This window comes from Sander vitreus, chromosome 3 (genome assembly GCF_031162955.1).
Source record: "Sander vitreus isolate 19-12246 chromosome 3, sanVit1, whole genome shotgun sequence".
In the NCBI taxonomy this organism is placed as follows: domain Eukaryota; kingdom Metazoa; phylum Chordata; class Actinopteri; order Perciformes; family Percidae; genus Sander; species Sander vitreus.
In genome coordinates this window covers 27,923,031-27,942,761 of record NC_135857.1, presented here as the reverse complement: position 1 = coordinate 27,942,761, position 19,731 = coordinate 27,923,031, and the positions used below count along the sequence as shown (strand labels likewise).

At 41.5% G+C, this 19,731-nt stretch overlaps 1 protein-coding gene across 1 annotated transcript; it reads left to right on the top strand.

Annotated features, from left to right (window-relative positions):
• The first annotated feature begins 217 nt into the window (after positions 1 to 217).
• On the top strand, positions 218 to 18,717 carry chrd (chordin). Its single transcript, XM_078246786.1, has 21 exons — positions 218 to 692; positions 2,941 to 3,044; positions 3,657 to 3,783; positions 5,814 to 5,966; positions 6,283 to 6,400; positions 6,597 to 6,684; positions 7,902 to 8,043; positions 8,321 to 8,458; positions 8,770 to 8,852; positions 10,565 to 10,712; positions 12,075 to 12,181; positions 13,017 to 13,296; positions 13,462 to 13,703; positions 13,869 to 13,982; positions 14,944 to 15,135; positions 15,313 to 15,406; positions 15,597 to 15,653; positions 15,893 to 15,996; positions 16,239 to 16,502; positions 17,606 to 17,699; positions 18,001 to 18,717. The coding sequence occupies exons 1-21, from the start codon at positions 551 to 553 to the stop codon at positions 18,063 to 18,065; spliced, it is 2,856 nt and encodes a 951-aa protein (XP_078102912.1). The 5' UTR covers positions 218 to 550; the 3' UTR covers positions 18,066 to 18,717.
• Positions 18,718 to 19,731: the final 1,014 nt, after the last annotated feature.

Sequence of the window (19,731 nt, the reverse complement as noted above, 5' to 3'; positions counted from 1 at the left end):
GAGGGACCTTCCATTCTTTTCCACTAATAATAGGCTACTTAGCTTCACTTTGTCCCCAGAAACAAAGTGGGTTAAAACAGTGTTACAAAAGTTTTGGTAGCCTATAAAATGAATCATACGCAGGCTCGTTTCCATATCTTAAGCGTTAGTGAATTGATAGGGGCGTCAATTGTCCCTTTTCCATCACCAACCCCCACTCATCTCCCCCTCCTCCGGCCTGTGGCTGCTTCAAGCTGTCAGGGAAGTAGGCTATAAAACAGAAAGGGACGGGACTCTGAGTAGGCTGCTGGTACTGAGGAAAGACATACGGTTTAGTTGGCTGTGTCCTGTCTTCGGAAAACCTCTGCCTGACTGAAACTCGGATGATTTAAACAGAGGACTTATTAAGTAATGCCAACGGACACTTGGACATAAGGAGGAAACTAACTTTTTTTTGTTAGGGTGTGTTTATAGTCGCTTTAAGTCGACAGTGGCTTCATAAAGTAATACTCGATATCGGAGGTTTGAGGGAAATATTTTGTGGAGAGACGTAAAAAGAGGGAGGTTTGGGATGCTGGTTCCCCGCGCGCTCCGCTCCTTGCTGTGCGTGCTGAGCTGCGCGTGGCTGCACACCGGAGCACCCTCGCGGCTCAAGTCACCCGCTCTGCCCATCCAGTCGGAGAGAGAACCGCTGCCCTCCAAAGGCTCATCAGGTAAGACAACTAACACATTTACTTTAAAAAATATGTCGTGACGTTAGACTAGGCTATATAGCCTAAAGTAGCCTACCATTGTGTGAGGTAGGCTTGTCCACAGAACGAACACAAGACAGTTGCAAAACTCAAAATGTATAATTTTTAATGTGACCACGACCTGGGCATGTTATGCTGTATTGTGACTGTAAAGTGACTATACATCATTAATGAATAAAGAGGAGCCAGTCGTTAATCCGGCTAACATCCAATACAACAAGCAACATTATTTGTACCATCAAATTGATTAACGTAACATAACGTTTCAGCCTTCCTTTCCATAGTGTCTTACCCAACACACGCCATAGGAGGCAGCATCGAGCACTAACAATTTAAAATTCCAGATTTTCTTTAAATGAATGCTGTTATTTGATATCACAATTATGCCGAATTGCAGTGAGCATACTATTACCTTTAGCAGTTGAAGTTGAAGTATACCGTGTACATATTTATTTGCTGAAAAAAAACAAGAAACCTTTAAACTGCCTGATTTTCTCATAAAGCTTGTGGCGCATACGCGTACCGGGGCTAGGTTGACCTGTAAGCTGCATCAAAGGTGAAGTGGCCCTATAACCTAAAACATATTATTAACAAGTAACATTTAAAGTGGAGAATAACAGTCTTCCTCCTCCACTGCAATGGTCTACTTTTCCTGAATTGCCATGTTTCCTTGAATTGTTCTTCAATGCCTGGGTTGCTTCATGTGTAAACTAGAGGCAAACATCTGAGTCATAACCGCAGTGAATGCCATTTGATTAATGTGTGAAAGCCCCTACGTACAAAGCTCATTGCGGTTTTTATAAGGTAACTACTCTGGAGTTCAAAACTGTGGGAACTCCACGTTAACCACCGCCTTAACGTGTAATTCACTGTTGGAAACTGTAATCAATCGACTTTCCATTACAAGCATTGGCTCCTGAGATGATTTATTTCAGCAGAGACAGAAGTGGCAGGCAAAGCAAGCGGCTCACAGCTTGGCTCCCTTTAACTGGACTGGACTGTTTAAAGTGTGTAGTCACTTTAATGAAAGAATAATGTGAACCAGGTTGGTAGCAGTGAGCAAGGCAGGCCATCAGCTCTAGTAAAGTTGGCGAGGGGTAACATCACGTCTGGTGTGTGTGTGTGTACATACGGGATCTCAGCACACACAGTGTGACTAACACTCAATTATGATTTTAGTTTTGTAATAATAAAACTAAAAGTTATTTGTATCTTCTGTAACACCAATACAGTGCAGTACCTATATATTAGAACAGGGATGCATTTTTTTTTTTAATATAGTTATGGCTCCAGTACACTGGATTTCAAGTGAAACAATGACTAATGTGCTGTCTCTCTGCTTCGAGAGTTTAACATATCCACATTGGGTAAGGAATTGTATCCATTTTTATCACATATTTGATGTGGATGTAAACACAAATACAGCACTGTAGCGGAGCCTCATAGTCATTGTTTTCCTTTCAATTCCTATAGTGACAAAATGATCCTACAATGTATGGTATCCACTGTAATAATCCTTAATATGTGTGCATATGTAGGTTAAGTTTAATGTAAACTGGATACTCTTTATAGTACTTCTTAGCTCCTATTGCTTACTTTTGCTAACTATTATATAGCCTAGCTTTAACATATATATATATATAAATAAGTTCATAAAACTGTAAAAAAAAATAAATAAATAAAGGGTTGGCCTACATTATGTGTATTTCTGGGAATCTCTGATATTCTTTCAGTGGAACATTTTTAAGTCTCCTTCCTTGCTGCTCATGGATCATTTAGATGAGACAGGATGCAAGGTTGAGTCCCAAAACTCATGAGGCATCCAGTGAGTTTCAGTTGCCTCCAACATGCCTGGGCAATGAGCTATGCAAGATTTATTTGTTGTTAAATATAAAAATGGTTTCAGTGGCTCAGCCTGCAGAGTTTAACAACTAATAAAAGCCTTGGAGGTGCACTTTCTCTTGCTCTTAAATATTAAGAACTCAAATAAGTTGAACTCATATCTTCAAATGCTTCAACTTAATTCCTCTGTACTCCCAATAATTCATTCTAGCACAATTAAAAAGGACAAATCTCACATATAATTTAAGTTAGTTTGTTATCGAGACTGCCTCGGGTTTGGAAAGAGCCATAGAATGGTGACCATAACTAGACAGTTAGGTTTGACCCTGATGACAGCCATTTATAATCAGCACTGTTTTTGTTACAGGATGCTCATTCGGAGGACGATTTTATTCCCTGGAGAACACATGGCACCCAGATCTGGGGGAGCCCTTCGGTGTCATGCACTGTGTCCAGTGCAACTGCGAACCTGTAAGTTTTGTCTCAGTGTGAGTTTTTTTTTTATATGTGTCATAGAGATGGTCCGATGCCATTTTTTGCTTCCCGATTCCGATACCTGAACTTGCGTATCGGCTGATACCGAGTACTGATCCGATACCAGTGTGTCATATATTTTATTATTTTTAACAACTGTATACTACTATCCCTGTATAGATGTGGTATTATTTCTATCTTTGTTGCCGGTCTGGCTCAGGTTAAACTCTTTGTGAAACATGAACAAACACAAACAATGAACGCCACAGAACTTTCTTTTATTCTGCAGTTTGACAGCCAGTTATAACGGAAAAATAACATAAATAAACTACTTAACGTAGATTTTCTTTAGGGTTTTGTTACGTGGTATCGGATCGGTGCATAAACTCCAGTACTTCCCAATACCGATACCAACATTTTAGGCAGTATCGGAGCCAATACCGATACTGGTATCGGTATCGGAACATCTCTAATGTGTCACTCTCACTCAGTATCTGTGAAATAGCAGGTTGAACTAGTTTGCCCCAGAAAGGCAGAATTATTTACTGTCTGTTTTCAGATATTTGGTGAGTAACTGATGTGTCTGTTTCTCTGGTGTTTCCCTGGCAGCAAAAGAGTCGCCGTGGCAAGGTTTTGGGGAAAGTTAACTGTAAGAACATCAAACAGGACTGCCCAGACCTGGACTGTGAGGATCCCATCCTGCTGCCAGGGCACTGCTGTAAAACCTGCCGTAAAGGTAATCATCTACTGACCCAATCTCACCATTTGTTGTGCTCAGGTTTTCTGATCAGAAGTTTTTTGTTTTGTTTTTTACTTGTGATCAAAATTTTACCTGTCCTAATGAAAGATGCATGCATGAAACAGTCAGCTGAGAAAACATGCAAGCACAGCTTAACCTTATGGGGGAAAATGCAAACATAAATTGCTGTCAGTTGTTCCCCTCCTTTGATACATCAATGGCTTCTTTGCCACAGTGTTTGTTTATTCTTTGTTTGATTCATACCACTCAATTTCTTCTTCTTCTTCTTCTTCTTCTTCTTCTTCTTCTTCTTCTTCTTCTTCTTCTTCTTTCTTTATCTTCCCCTGTTGCATTCCCAGTTCCCTTGCTTTTTGCTTTATTTCTTCCCTCGGGGTCAACTAGTTAGTCTTCAGAACAGCTGTTAGATGCAATGAGCAGGCCAATTGATTTTCCATTCATTCACATCAAATGGACATTTTCTCCAACCAGCCACAACTGAAAATGCCACCCATCTATTAAGCCTTATTCACACGTTGCCACTTACCTTGTCTACACACTTCTGCACACACAATTCCACCTTATTAGAGAATTAGAGCTCCCCTGCACATGCTCACACAAACACACATAGACAGGGTGGGTCTTCATGCTTCATCGTTATTCAGCAGATGGGGTGTTTTTCTACACTGTGTGTCTGGTAATGGAATGGAAAGTAAAGGTAAAGCACTGTGTGGACAGCACTGTGCTGTGGTGTGTGTCTGTGTGTGTATGTGTGTGTGTGTGTGTGTGTGTGTGTGTGTGTGTGTGTGTGTCTGTGTTTCAAGAATTGGACAGGCCCAGGACTGTATTTGTGTGTTGTGGTCAAGTTTTAAGGAAAAGGTTGAGTGTGTTTGTCTTAGCTTTGGCCCCATAGCAGCTAGTATGTATTTGTATAAGTGATGGAAAATGGCGTGTGTTTGTGTGTGTTCATATGTGTGTGTGTAATGACTGGTGCACCTGAGGATACAGTGTTGCTAAGTGGGGAGAAGTGAGAGTGACACTACCCAGAAGCCCTCAAGCGTGCCCAGTGGAGCAGAGGAATGAGGGAATGAGGGGAACGATGAGATTTGTGGGTAGTGTGTGTGTGTGTAAATCAGACACCAAGAAAGAAAGCAGACAATCCAGCCGAGCTCCTCAGAAAACTGCCTGAGAAATAAAGTTTGTGGGTGACTAAGAGCCACTGTGTGGCTTTCTTTTTCAAGATTATGTCAGTGGGGCTGTATTTGGCTGAGTGAGCATCGATGCATGTATCACTGTATGTGTTTCTGTGTGTGTACACCCAGACGCACAGCAGTTTGTGTGGAACAGCGGGTCATTGTTGAGATCACACGCCAGTGTCACTCCCAATTTTTCTTAAGCTCTTCAGCTGCAAGAGACACCCCTGGTTAGTTATCCCTGGCTGAGAAAGAGAGAGAGAGAGAGAGAGAGAGAGAGAGAGAGAGATGAAGTGAGAAAGACAGAGAGAATGTGCTATAGCCTTCATCATTGAATTGAAATTGATGTCTGACAATGTCCCTTCTATCCATCTCTCACTTTTCTTCTGTAATTTTTACCTGTCTTGCTCAACTTCGATTTGTCACAGTTTCTCTCTGGCTGATCATGTCCACAAATTTCACACTCTTCATCCATACTCAAAACATAATCACATGAAAAAGGCGACGCTTAAGTCTCATCTGTGCACCAGACTTTGAGAACAATGTAGCAGAATTAGTTTGGTTTGATTTGGGTTTTTTTGCCAGATACTAAAACAGGTTCAAAGGCAGACACTAAAAGTCTATTAGAAACCAGAATGCCGCTACTGCTGATAGTATTCATATCAGGAAATATAAAAATAATAAAATATTCCTGTTTGTACAAAATGTTATCACTTTAAAATAATTGATTGAGGCCAACATTAAAAGGCAAGCATTAGCCATATATACAGGCAATCCTATTGGTTTTTAGCAAGTATCTCACTAGCGTTTTTCTAACTTTTTGTTTTTCTTCGACAGATGAGGATGACAAGAAACAGACAGGCTCTGTGCTGGACAGCTTTGAGTATTTCCATGACAAGGGCAAGGATAAGGAGGATGACCTCCACAAATCATACAACGACCGATCCTACCTTAGCTCTGAAGAGTTGGGCCCCAGGGAGAGCCGCACTGGTGAGTATGACTCCTATAGACAGGTCGACAGACCATCAACACACCTACATTTAAACAACATCTACACAATGGGCTGTCATTTTTTAGACCAGCATAAACAATGATAAATAAAAAAATAAAACCGTAAAAATATAAATTATACATCCTTCAGAAAGTCAAGACATTTCTGCAGAACTTACACATACACTCATGCACATTTACACACACTCAAACACAGAGAATAATACAAGCATTGAAACAGGAATGTGTATATGTTATAAGTGCCTCATATAGCATATGTGAGTAAGTGCCTTTCTAACCTTCTCTCCTTCTGCAGACTTTGTTGCAGTGTTGACAGGAGTGACGGAATCATGGCTGCCCAGCTCCAACGGTGTTGCCAGAGCTCGCTTCTCTCTGACCCGAACTAGCCTGGCCTTCTCCATCACATACCAGAGGTAAAACACACAGCGAGTCGGAGCTGACACGTCTACGTCCTTGGCTTGTTTTGTAACTTCGATCTCCGAATAATTTTGCTGTAGCACTCAGCATGAAGTAGCAAAAGTAGTGAGTTGTAAAAGAATTGAGTTATGTCTATGAAAATGCATTACATTTTTTTCAATTTGTATCTTTCTGTCTTCCCTTACTGATCAGAATGGGCCGCCCCAGTAAAATAGGCTTCCTGGATTCAGATGGGACCATTGCTTTTGAGTACAGAGTCCCCAAGGGACAGTCAGACATGGTAAGACATCACATACATAGAAAATCATCCCCTCTTGCTTCCATTAATGTTGTTCTCATAACATGACTCTGTGTGTCTGTGTGTTTTCTGAGAGAGAGAGAGAGAGAGAGAGAGAGAGAGAGTTTAAGTACTGGTGTGATGAATGCTCTCACTCCGTGACTCTATGCTCAAACTCTGACTTTTTGCCCATAACTCACTCTGCAATAATAAACGATAAACACACTCACAGACACAGTGACACTTCCTTCCTGCTTCATTGCCTCTTTCTAAACATACAACATACAAACAGAGTCTGATTGCAGTAAACATCAATACTTACTCACTCACTCACTCACTCACTCACTCACTCACTCACTCACTCACTCACTCACTCACTCAATAGGTTACATGAGGGAGAAACTACTATAAGGTCCGAGGTATACAAGACTGAGTTTAATAAAAGGCCAATATTATTCTGATAAATCAGTAAACTGATATGTTGGTGTAACAGTAGTACCCATGCATCCATGTCCATATCCTCCCTAGGTCTGGCTCGATCACTACACATCATTTCCTGCCAAAATACACACACACACACACACACACACACACACACACACACACACACACACACACACACACACACACACACACACACACACACACACACACACACACACACACACATCTCCTCATTCCATTTCAGACCCGAGCACTCTGTTTAGCGAGGCAGGAGCCCCCTAAATACAGGTCCCAGAAATTGGCCTATTATTATTTTTAGATAAATGTCAGTGTCAAGCACAAGAGGACCTTAGAGAAAACACTCCGAACAAGGGGGGGAGGTGAGGGACTTTGCTGGACCAAAAACTTTTGGAAAGAGAATTGTTCACATGTTACATCACTGCTTAGCAGGGGGACAGAGAATATCACTAATTAAAATGGAGATTAGTCCTGAACTGAAAGTTATGAGGTGCCGGCACACTGCCCACATTTCTTCTTTCTGCTCTCAGGGAGAAGTCGTGGCTTCATATCAACTGAGAGCCTGGGGTTGAGAGTACAATCACATGGTTGTTGATGTATTTAGCAGATGTGCATGTTTTGCTTTTTCACGAGTGAGAGATATATGAAAATGTTTGGTGATTATAGGCAGAGTATGGTTCTTTGATATTCATGGACAAATTCCGTCTACACTGCGACAATACTGCAGCTTACCTGCCTGTGTTTGTGCCTGTGTGTAGATCTGTGGAGTATGGAAGAACCTGGCTAAGCCTCAAATGCGACAGCTGCAGTCTGAGCAGATGCGCATCAGCATGACCACATCTACGAGCAGACGAGAAGAAGTGGAGGGGAAGATCATCAAACACAGGGCACTGTTTGCTGGTGCGTGTGCATGCAGGATATTGTAGCATTCTGATGGCTTCTTTTTTGCAATGTTCATTAAGACATGTGTATGTCTTAGTCTTTGTGTTGTAGTACACAGTACTCAATATTTACAAAGCAGTGGAATTGTATACATTCTCATGTAATCTTAAAAAGCCTTGCATGGATTAATGTAGCTAAAAAGTGTGGCCTTTGTTTACCGAGAAGTATTTGTATAGGAGTTGTGTAACAGAATACAGATACTCAATATGGTAATGTCCATGTGTGTTGTGTACAGAGACATTCAGTTCAACGCTGACATCGGAGGAGGAGTACTCAGGCATGGGAGGCATCGCCATGTTGACACTGAGTGACACAGAGAACAACCTCCACTTCATCCTCATCCTTCAAGGCCTCATCAAACATAAAGACAAAGGTGAGAAGCAAGACAAAGTTGGCAGGGTTGGCACTGAGATGTAGAGAAAAGTTAACTTGTATTACTTGTAAATTGTATTTAATGTTACAAACTGAGATTTCTCACCCCTGCAGGAGCTATTATGGTGCCCTTAAACCAAACACTTGTTTTACAATTCCTCCAAGGAAAGTACAGGTTCAAAAGTAACCTCTGACAAGAATCCTCTTTTGTGAGCTGATGTTGCCATTTCAGTCTATCAGTTCCTACCAATATCATCTCAGTGCTTCAGTCTTAATAAATCTAAATTACTAAATCTGTCTCTCTCTCCTCAGAGCCCCTTTTGGTGCCCATCCGAGTCCAGCTTGTGTACCGACAACACATCCTGAGAGAGATCCAAGCCAACATCACCTCTCATGTAAGTAACAACACACAATAACAAAGGTCTACAGTTTACAATGGGCTTTTAAAGACTGATGCCAACAGTAAAAGCTGTTGATATTTTGTACCAAATATTCTTTATCTTCACGTCTGAAAAATTGAAATGTTCAGTGTTTCCCCACAAATTATTTGTAAAAACTATTCAAACCAAAAGTGTTAAACGATGAATTAAGGGGTAACTGGAGGGGGATCAGTGTTGTTGGTTAGGAACATATAACAGCAACACACGTCCTCCTCTCTGAGACGGATGTGGTTTGGTCACCGCATCCTAGCGCTGTTGTCTGATCACAGCTAACGACCCTAAGACATGACAAGAAAAATGGATGGAGAGGAAGAGTGAGGGGAAAACAAGAGAAGAGAGAAAGTGTGCGAGAGCAACTTTTGCAGGAGACAGATGTGAGCAAGGGATGAGAGACCCAGAGGAGAGAGAGGGGAGGGATGGGGGAGGTAGAGAGGATGGACTGCGTACACACTCCTCACACATGTCAGTGGTTAGTGGTCTGTGGGCTGAGATGGATAGAGGGAGGAAGGAGGCAGGAGGAGGAGTGATGAAAGGCGAGCCTGTTTTTAATTCTGCCAGGAGTTGCGTGAAGGGCCGCTGCGCCTGTTTCGAGCCTAGCGGTGAGAGGGGCCATCCGTGAGAAATATGCGAAAAGTTTGAGCTCAGCAACTGCTACATGACCCCCGTAAGTGTCCTCGAGCTAGATGCAGAAACCCAAACCGCTGACTCATCTCAAGTCTAGCTAAATAACAGAGACTCATAAACAACAGAGTGTACATCATTTTTAGCTGAAAAGGATACTTGCCTTTATTTTTCCATCCCTAAATACGCACACAGACAAGCAAACACATTTTTAAATGTGTGAAATCATTTTTTATTGGACCAGTAATTCTGACAGTGTCCTGATTTACACAAGACCCCAATAAATTATTTTGCACCTTACTCCCCTCTCATTATTCTATCCATTCACTTTCCCCAATATAAGTCACCTTCCCTCTGTCCAGCACCTTTTACGTTTCCACTCTGTTTTGGCTCCTCGCTGTGTGGATTTATGGTACATTGGTATATTTATATTGAACTGAGGCCCTGCAATCATAAAAGTAATATTTCTTCAACACGCTCGTACAGCTGTCCTATTACTCCAACATTTTTCAACATCCTGACCAACACCCCCCATCTCTCCTGGAGTCCAGTTGGCCTGCTTGAAATTAAACCTCAATATGAAATGTGTTAAGACAATGCAAGCCATATTTTTTTTTTTACCAAGGATTTAGGCATTTGTAAGCGGGGTGATTTCAAATTGTGTCTTTTATGTAACATAACTGTCTATGTCCTTAATAGTTTCTGAGTTTGTGATGTCTTTGTGATAGCTGAATTCATCTGTTCTGGGATCTGTTTTGCTTTCTGTGCTCATCTGGTCTTTGTTTGATATAAACTAACGGGATACGTTCATTGTAGTTGGAAACATGTCACCAATCTGTCTTTTGTCAAAATAAGTTGGGGATTGGTTACTCTGGTAACATGTCAGTGTTGTACTAACATAATGTCAACAAGATCTTAACAGCATGATATTACATTTTCATTTCTAGTATTGAAAAGGCATGTATTTACAATGGAATATGGTTTTATATTTATTGACTTGTTGACCCACGTATAGCAACTCAAGTTAACGGTTTTAATCTGTGCAGGATCCAGACTTTGCAGAGGTGCTGACAGACCTGAATAGCCGTGAACTGTTCTGGTTATCTCGCGGTCAGCTGGAGATCACCGTGGCAACCGAGGATCAGGAACCCCGACAAATCTCTGGCTTCATCACCGGCAGGAAATCTTGTGACAGTAAGTGTCCCTGCAATCAAACCCCTTTACACATGAAGAATTGAAAACATGTTTTCTTCATGTCTCTCTTCCCATCATTCCAGCGAGGTGGTACCAAACACTGTAAAGGCAACAAACAGAGGTTTGCTAAGATTGTGTTTTGCGCTGTCGTTGGTTTGTACTAGTTCATCTGTGGCTGTTTTTGTCATTCTCCTCTATAAATACTTGTTCTCTTTTTTTCTGTCTCCCTCCTTTCATGTCTTATCACTGTCGGGGAAAACCATGTTTATAGACCTCTGTTTGACTTGGTGGCCCACCAAGACTGTGTATGCATGTTTGTCTGTGTGTGTGTGTGTGTGTGTGTGTGTGTGTGTGTGTGTGTGTGTGTGTGTGTGTGTGTGTATGTCACAAAGAAAGAGCGACCAGTTTTTGGAATGTTGTGGCCAGCCCAATCGCCTGAAACCGTCTGAAAAGCATGCACACATGGTCTTTTCATGGATGCATACAAACATCAAGGTGTCCAGCACTTTGAAACATCTTGAAAGACGCTTTCATCGTCTAACACATGCAATGCCATGCACCTAAACAGACACAAATATGTAAAAGATGTTTTCTTAGTCCAAATTTTACACACCAACTGAACTGACACGCAGTGGTGCTGCCAAGGTCCCAGTCTGCTGGTGTTGCAGTACTGTGATTAACAGCTTGACGTTATGTGTGAAGAATTCAAACCCAACACACTCCCATCCCTCTCTTTTCTCCTCCTTTACTTTCCTGCTCTCCTTCTTTCAGTCTCTCCGTTGTCTGCTGTCCCCTTTGTATATCTTTGACGTCATTTCTTCTCTCAGAATTTTTTCTGTCTCCATGTCATTTTCAGAACTTTTCTCTGCACTTTTCTTATCCTTCTCTGTTACTCATTCCTTCCTGTCCTCTCAGCTCAATCTTTTTAAGCCTGCTGCATTCAGCAAGGGTTACCTCATTCTAAGGCCTTGGGTGTATGTGTGTGTGTGTGTGTGTGTGTGTGTGTGACAGACATTGCAACAACATGTAACATGTATGTTTTTGGCAGGAGGTCACACACACAATTTCTCTTGTTTTTCTTCAAAAACGCTTGATTAGTGGTTAAATTAAATCTGTCCCCTCAATGACTGTTTCTTGGTGAAGGGATGACATTCTGGTTATGTGGCTTCTATGAGTGTGTGGTTGCAGAACGTGAGGGAATGTAATGTGTCCCCCTTCCTCTCCCTCCTTCAACCATATAGTTAAACTTTAGTTTAGGGGGGGAACTCCGAGGGGAAAAGTGATGGTTTTAGATAAGTAATTTGAACAGGAATGCGCTCCAAAGTGGATTTTTTTATATTAATCTGTCTTTGTTTGGGTCAGCTATTCAGAGTGTGATGTCCAGCAATGATGCATTGACCCCGGCGAAGACAGGAGGTGTGGGATCCGCTATCTTCAACCTCCATGATAATGGCACACTGGACTACCAGGTATGGATATTTCTAAATAAATAAATGTTGATAGTTGGTTGACATTTGTTTTGCCGATACATAACTTGGAGATGCATTACATGACTGAAAATATTACAGCATTACGCAAATAAACAATTATTATTTTGTTCTCATGTCTTGTTGGTATAGTTGATCATAGTAAAAGACAAAAACTGTCACTTTTCCTGAGATTGCAACATGTTTATCTGCGTTTTAGGTTTTAGTTGAAATGTTTGTGATGGTTTAAACTGGATGAGAAAGGAAATTAATCATTTAACCACGAGACAATCTTCCATCCAAAAAATGGAAATATCAACATTTTTTATGGGGAGTTCATAAAAATAATTTATGGAAACTCAAAAAAATGGGCTTAAACTGACTAAGCATTAATAAACCAGGCCAAAATCAAGCTGATGTCATATCAAACCAAACCACTAAAAAAGAACTGTCCTTTAGATATGGAGCCCATCCAGACATGTTTTAAGAAATAAAATACTCTGCTTTGAATAATATTTTGTCTAACATGATTTTCCAAAAAATAAATAAATATATATATATTACCTAGTCCCTCTTCTTAAAATTCTTAGTATTATATATACTGTTCCCCATCTTACTTGTGTGAGTTGCATTCTGGACGACGATTGGCTTTCAAACTAGTTTTGATGTTAACATTCACATGTCCAACTGAGATTTAAGGTGACCACCCCATCAGAAAACAGCCAGTACATCATTCTGCACAGTGAAAGTTAAACATCCAAGTGAAGGAACAATAATCAAAACATATTTTTGAGTGGAAGGAGACTTTAACCATTTCTCCCTCATCCTCACTATCTAGGTTCAGGTCGCAGGTCTCACCAGTGACTTTGTTGGCCTAACTATCGAGTTGAAGCCACGGCGGCGAAACAAGCGAACTGTGCTGTATGACCTGACGCCAGAGTACAACAAGGCCACAGGCCAGGCGCAGGGCAGCTGGAGTCGTCTGGAGGCCCGACATATCCACATGCTGCTGCAGAACGAACTGTTCATCAATGTGGCCACGGCACACAGCCAGGAGGGGGAGCTCAGGGGGCAGATTAGGGCCCTGCTCTACAGCGGCCTGGAGGCACCCAGACATGGTACGGATTGATGGAAGCAGGGGATGGAGAAGGGCAAGGGAGGGAGGTCATGGAATTCATAAAATACATGCAAATGCTTTCTAAATGTGCTGTGCATAGCAGACCAATGCCACCAATGTTTAAAGTCCTGGATGCACGCTTCATTACCAATTTCCCTTCTTTCAGAGTTGCCCACTCCTCTGGCTGGCCACTTTGTGTCTCCACCAGTAAGAACTGGTGCCTCTGGCCATGCCTGGGTGTCCGTGGACAAACAGTGTCACCTGCATTATGAAATCGTTGTCGCAGGTCTCAGCAAGTCCGACGACCTCACTGTGAACGCCCATCTCCACGGACTGGCTGAGATTGGAGAAATAGATGACAGCAGCACCACTCACAAAAGGCTGCTGACTGGCTTCTACGGCTCACAGGTAAATCAGTGTGTACACACACACACACACACACACACACACACACACACACACACACACACACACACACACACACACACACACACACATACAAATTAATCCAAATAGATGTAAAGATTCACATTCATACAGAAACAAACTCAAACACACTCTCCTCTCCTCCAGGCTCAGGGAGTGTTAAAGGAAATGAGTGTTGAGTTACTGCAACACCTGGACCAAGGAACAGCCTTCATCCAGGTCAGCACCAAGATGAACCCCCGAGGAGAAATACGAGGACGGGTATGTAAAGAAATGCTACAACTTAACATTAATTGGTGGCTGAGACTTTTTTAAATCCATTATTCAAATTGGAGCAGTTTCCTCTGTCAAGTAGAATAGGCCGTGATTATCACTCAGGTTTAGAGAGTTGCAAATATGTCTAAAACAAGTCTCTGTTTCAATTAATAACAGTAGTTATCTCAGGACACTTTACAGATAGAGTAGGTCTAGACCACACTCTTTAATTTACAAAGATGCCGTAGAGAGTTAAATTGTTGGCTCCGGTCAGAAAGTACCTCTAAGAAGGACCATGTCAAAGCCCCAAACCCAAGATTCATCATGTAAATATATTTGTTTAATTTAGAAGTTAGTATAATTTAGCTTTTGCTTCATTCTCATGCCCTGTTAGCAATATTAATAGAGCAAAAGAAAGTCATAGCGTAATTGACAAAGTAGAATAAGGGATTAGATTATAGAAAGAAGAAGGGTAGTATTGTCAATGGGGCCTCCTTTAACCATCTTAGTGTTTTTAAAGCAACACTATGTAACTTTTAGCTGCAGCTGTAGGTCCAATGAGACAACCTGTAGGGGGACCGAAGTGGGAAAAGTTACATAGTGTTGCTTTAACGCGTCTGTGTGATTGCTCACTTAGCGCTCACTAGCCCACTCAAAACACACTTTCGCTGACAGGTGCTGTCTGCCTGCAGAGACTTTGTAGAAAAGTAAAAAAAAGTATTTTGGGAGCACATTAAAGAACAATTAAAGCACAACACAAGTCAGCTTGAGACCAGCCTTGCGTCCAGTGTGGCCAACACATCTCTAATGTTCTAACCACCCTTTCTCTTTTTTTCTTTTCTCTGTCTCTTTTTCATTTCACCCACCACTACATCTACCTCATTTATGCTGTATTCTTGTTTTTCCTTCATGTCCTCGACCTCCATCTATCTCTTCGTTTTGTTTTCTACACATTTCCTCTGTCCAGGTCCATGTGCCAAACAACTGTGAGTTTGGGACCAGAGAGGAGATGGAGGAGTCTGAGTTTGACGATCTCTTTACGAAGGACCCAGAGGAGCTGAAGAAAGATCCCCATACCTGCTTTTTTGAGAACCAGCATCAGGCTCATGGCTCCCGCTGGACTCCCAACTACGACAAATGCTTCTCCTGCAGCTGCCAGGTAAAGACAAGTCAACAAGGATGCATGATTTGGTACTAAAACGATAAAGAATTTGAAGAGAAGCTGGGAAGTACATTAGTTTGCCGTCCATATAAAGTACATGTTAGTACTGAATTTTGTATATCATCTTATGTCACAAATAAAATGTACTGTCTTCTTTCTGCATTTTTTCTGCAGAAGCGAACTGTGATCTGTGATCCAGTCATCTGTCCGGTGTTGACCTGCTCCCAAACCATTCAGCCTGAGGACAAGTGCTGTCCGATCTGTGATGGTGAGACATACAGTATTTTGATTGTACATGAGATATATGAATGTATGGAATATCATGTTTTATAGTAGTTGCTTTGAGTCCCTGGTTGTGAGTTATTATTTTGGGTGAATTCCCAAAGTGCTCCCAACAGAAATCATGAAGTTGAAAACTAATCTGTTTTTATGTCTCCATTTCCATTTTTCCTATTCAGAGAGGAAGGAGCCCAAGGACATGAAAGTTCCAGAGAGGGTGGATGAACATCCTGAAGGTAGGTACTACTTCTCCTGTCTCTGACTTAGCTTCTCTCCTTCTCTTTGTTTCTTTTTCTTTTTGATTTTTCTCTGAAGGATTTTCTCTTGTAGTGTGTCTTTTTTTTTTTACATGTACGGTATATACTGCATTTATTTCATTGCATTTCCACCTACAGTTAAAAGTCAACTGATCATTCAGACATTTTCTTGCTGACTGGCCTCTGTAACCCGTTTTCTCCTCTTTCCTTTCTCTCAGGTTGTTACTTTGAAGGGGACCAGAAGATGCACGCCCCGGGAACCACATGGCATCCCTTTGTACCTCCCTTTGGCTACATTAAATGTGCTGTCTGCACGTGCAAGGTAAATACACATCAATAAACCCACTCACATCTGGCTGAATCTACTTTCCAAAATCCCTTAATGGATCATTTATCTTGTATTAGACTGCAAAGAAGCTGGGGTATCCGTGAATTTCTCGTAAGTTAAACCTTGGGGAATGTTCAGACTTTGTGGAAAAAGCAATAAGTCAGCTGCAGCTTCTGTTTGTGCTGGAAAGAAAGAATTGCTGCTAACCTGTCGCTAATGCTACATTATATCCATAGGGGTCTTCAGGAGAGGTGCACTGTGAGAAGGTGACGTGTCCGATGTTGACCTGCAGTCACCCAGTAAGACGTAACCCCTCCGACTGCTGTAAGGAGTGTCCAGAGGAGGAGAAGACTCCAGCAGGCCTGGAGCACAGCGACATGATGCAAGCAGATGGCCCAAGGCACTGCAAATTTGGCAAGAACTATTACCAGAACAGTGACAACTGGCATCCGTGGGTACCAATGGTGGGGGAAATGAAATGCATCAACTGCTGGTGTGATGTAAGTATTGTGGCTGCCAAGAAATAAGACCCAAGTGTAAATATTACTTTGCTGACATTTTACTAAAATTTAAGTTAAGTTGTTGGTTATAAAAAATGACTTCAAGGCACCCCATTAAAAGTTATTCTTTCAAAGTTATGTTTTGAAGTAGAATATAGAAATACAGTTCACCGAGAGTTCAAACTGAATTCTTTCAACATAACATAAAAGTGCTCTGATCAAGATGATCTAAAGCCAGTACTTTAGCAGATGTATTGTACTTGTGTATGGAGTCTTTTAAAATCTAATTAGATTTTTTTTAAAGCTACTCAGTATTTTTATATGATCAAAGGGCCAAATGACAATGTGTAATGTGAAAGGAGTCACTCATAGTGAAGAACCCACAGAGCATTGTCAACTCTGCAAATCCCCTCAACTCTACGGAACATTTAGAGTCTTTCAGCCTATTGTTTTGGTTTTACGGCCCACGACTTTACTGTTTTGGTTCACACTCACTGCTCTCCTCGACAGTTTCCCAACAGCAGACAGACCAAGTTAGCAGTTAGCTGGTGAACACAGTGAGAGGATTTAGCAGCTTAAATGTGCTGTAGGTAGGATTGTGAAGATCCAGGATTTAGCCAAAGAATTTGAACATCGACAACTTCTCAGTCCCCCCCCCCCTTTCTGCTAAAGCCAAAACGGTCTCCTAAGCCCCTCCCCCCACGAGGGAGAATGAATGGCCCTGATTGGTGAATCTGAAGAGGGAGTGGTGGATTTGTGCAAATCACAATACAGGCTGTAGGTGGTGCCAGAAGAGCTGGAATTTTTTTTTTAATTACCTGCTTAATGTAGTTCTACTGGAACATAGGGTCAGTTTCAGCAAATATGACAGAAAGTTAGTTTTATAAGTCTTACCTACTGCATCTTTAAGAGCCACATAGAGACCAAAAATAGAGCTAAAAGGAGAGTGAAAGTTGATCTGGCATTAAGATAGAGTATCCCTTCCCATCTTACATGGCGATATGCATTCCTGTCATAACGGCATCTTGTGTCTTTTTTTAGCTGTGCTTCTACATTTTGCCTTGTTTCACCAACCCGTCATCTTCCTCTCTTATTGTCCATAGCATGGTGTGACCAAGTGTCAGAAAAAGCAATGTCCAGTACTTACCTGCACCAACAACACCCGCACAGAGGGCGCGTGCTGTCCGGAATGCCTTGGTGAGCAATGAAAACACCCACACACACAACACCAGCAGGGCCTACCCTGATATATCTGAACATTTTACACGGCAGCATACTTAACCTCCGATACGATGGAGGTCACTGCCTGGCCAGAAACATGCAATGACAATCTGTTAAGTGTACAGTGAAATGTTATTCATTTACACACATTTAAAAACTTTGTCTCAGGGAGCTAACGTGGTTAAAAATAATGTATGTTTTGTTTTTCTGTCTCGATCGTGATTCAAATGCGGCTTTAACTTAATACAGAGATTCTTGATTTTTCTGTTCTCCTTAGATTCCAAAGAGGAAGACGACCAGGTGATGAAAGCTCCAGACAAAAGGCGAACCTGGAGACACTGATCTGTGTAGACCCACAACAACAACACCAAACCCTCCTCTACCCATTTAACCAATCCCCTCTCTGATGGACCCAAACCCAGAGCTGCACACTGGGGTCCGTCCCCCCCCCCACCTCACACCCACCCTGTCATCAGCTTCAGGATTGTAATGAACAGAGAAGAGAAGAGCAGAGACGGAGATATGATAAAATAAAAACAGAAATGATCCAAAGACTCGTTAAATGAAGGGATGAAGCTATGAAGAGGACCAACCAGACTTTTTACAAACTTTTCGCCTTCTGCTTCCTGCCTTCCGATTTTGCTGGAATCTTCTTTTTGCTCCGTTTTTCAAAACAGCTCAACAGGACAGAAGGTATAGGTATATGTAGAAATATAACACAGCTGTCCAGTGGGATTCTCAGCTTTGTTTGAAGGGCAAACTTTGGTAAGGTTGTGCCAGTTGTATTTTATTGACAGAGCTTCTTTTTGAAGTACAGCCATAGCTACTGTAGCTCTCACCGCTCTCACTGGATACAGAGGAAAGTGTTGCTTAAATCTGTGTGAATGTGTATATGTGTGAGTGTGGTTATGTGTGTGTGTGTGTGTGTGTGTGTGTGTGTGTGTGTGTGTGTGTGTGTGTGTGTGTGTGTGTGTGTGTGTGTGTGCGTGTTTTACCAGTAAAGAATATGACTAATCAGTAATACAGAAACAGTTCTGGGTGGCAAAGCAGGGTTAAAAAAAACAAACAGTGAAAACTTGGAAACGTCCCTTCAGCCAGTCTGCAGCTTTGATTAGTTGTGAGATTATATTTCCAACATCAGGATCAGTGCCATTTCATTGGAAGAGAAGCTTGAAAGGGTTCAGCTGATTGTTATTTCAGTATTATACTAATATGAGCTTTGCCTTCACCTCCTGTTGATCTCATTGCTACTCTGCTTTGGTTGTTCCTATTTCTGTTTTAAATTAGGTAATATTTGTATGATTTTTTTCTATTATTGTTGTCTATGAAAATGAAGCTGGTTTGTATTTTGTATTTATTGAATGGTGTGGTGACAAAAATAAAAAGATGTCTTTTGGTAAAAGAGGGAATACCTGTGGGTTTGTTTTGGACGCCGTAGCTAATAAGCCCTCCCTTGTTCCCTTTTTGCAGTTATATCTTCGTTTTTCATCTGGAGTCCTTGGGATTTTAGTTTTCCACTCTGTTGCTTTCTTTCTCTTTCTTTCCCTCTGTTTCTCTTTCCTCACAGTTTTTCACATATGGAGCTTTGATTAAAGAGGAATGACAGGCCAGAGTGACCCGTCTTAATCCTTTGATTTTTCCTTTCTCTTTCTCCACTGTTCTATCTCTGCCTCTTCACTCTTCAACTACCCTTTATTATCTTCCACATTTTTTTCTCTTCTGTAATTTTCTCCTGTTACTTTCTTTCCTTGTTGTATCCTTTCTCTTCATATCCTCGTCATTTAATTTCCTGCTGTCTCTTTTTACACCGTATATCCTTTCCTCTCCCCCCTTTCCTTATCTTTCCTTTCCTGTTTTTCCTCTCCTCTTCTCTCCTTTCTTTTCCCATCCTTTCATTTCCTCTCCTTTTCTTGCTTGCTTTCCTCCTCAGTCACCACATGTGCTCAGCAAAGTTTTGTCCCTTACATACCTCCCCATGTAAACACACACACACACACACACACACACA

Excerpts from the sequence above, each read along its gene's own strand:
- chrd (XM_078246786.1), top strand. The coding sequence starts at position 551 with ATGCTGGTTCCCCGCGCGCTCCGCTCCTTGCTGTGCGTGCTGAGCTGC. Across the intron at positions 3,045-3,656 it reads TCCAGTGCAACTGCGAACCT|CAAAAGAGTCGCCGTGGCAA; the intron begins GTAAGTTTTGTC and ends TTTCCCTGGCAG. Across the intron at positions 10,713-12,074 it reads CGGCAGGAAATCTTGTGACA|CTATTCAGAGTGTGATGTCC; the intron begins GTAAGTGTCCCT and ends TGTTTGGGTCAG.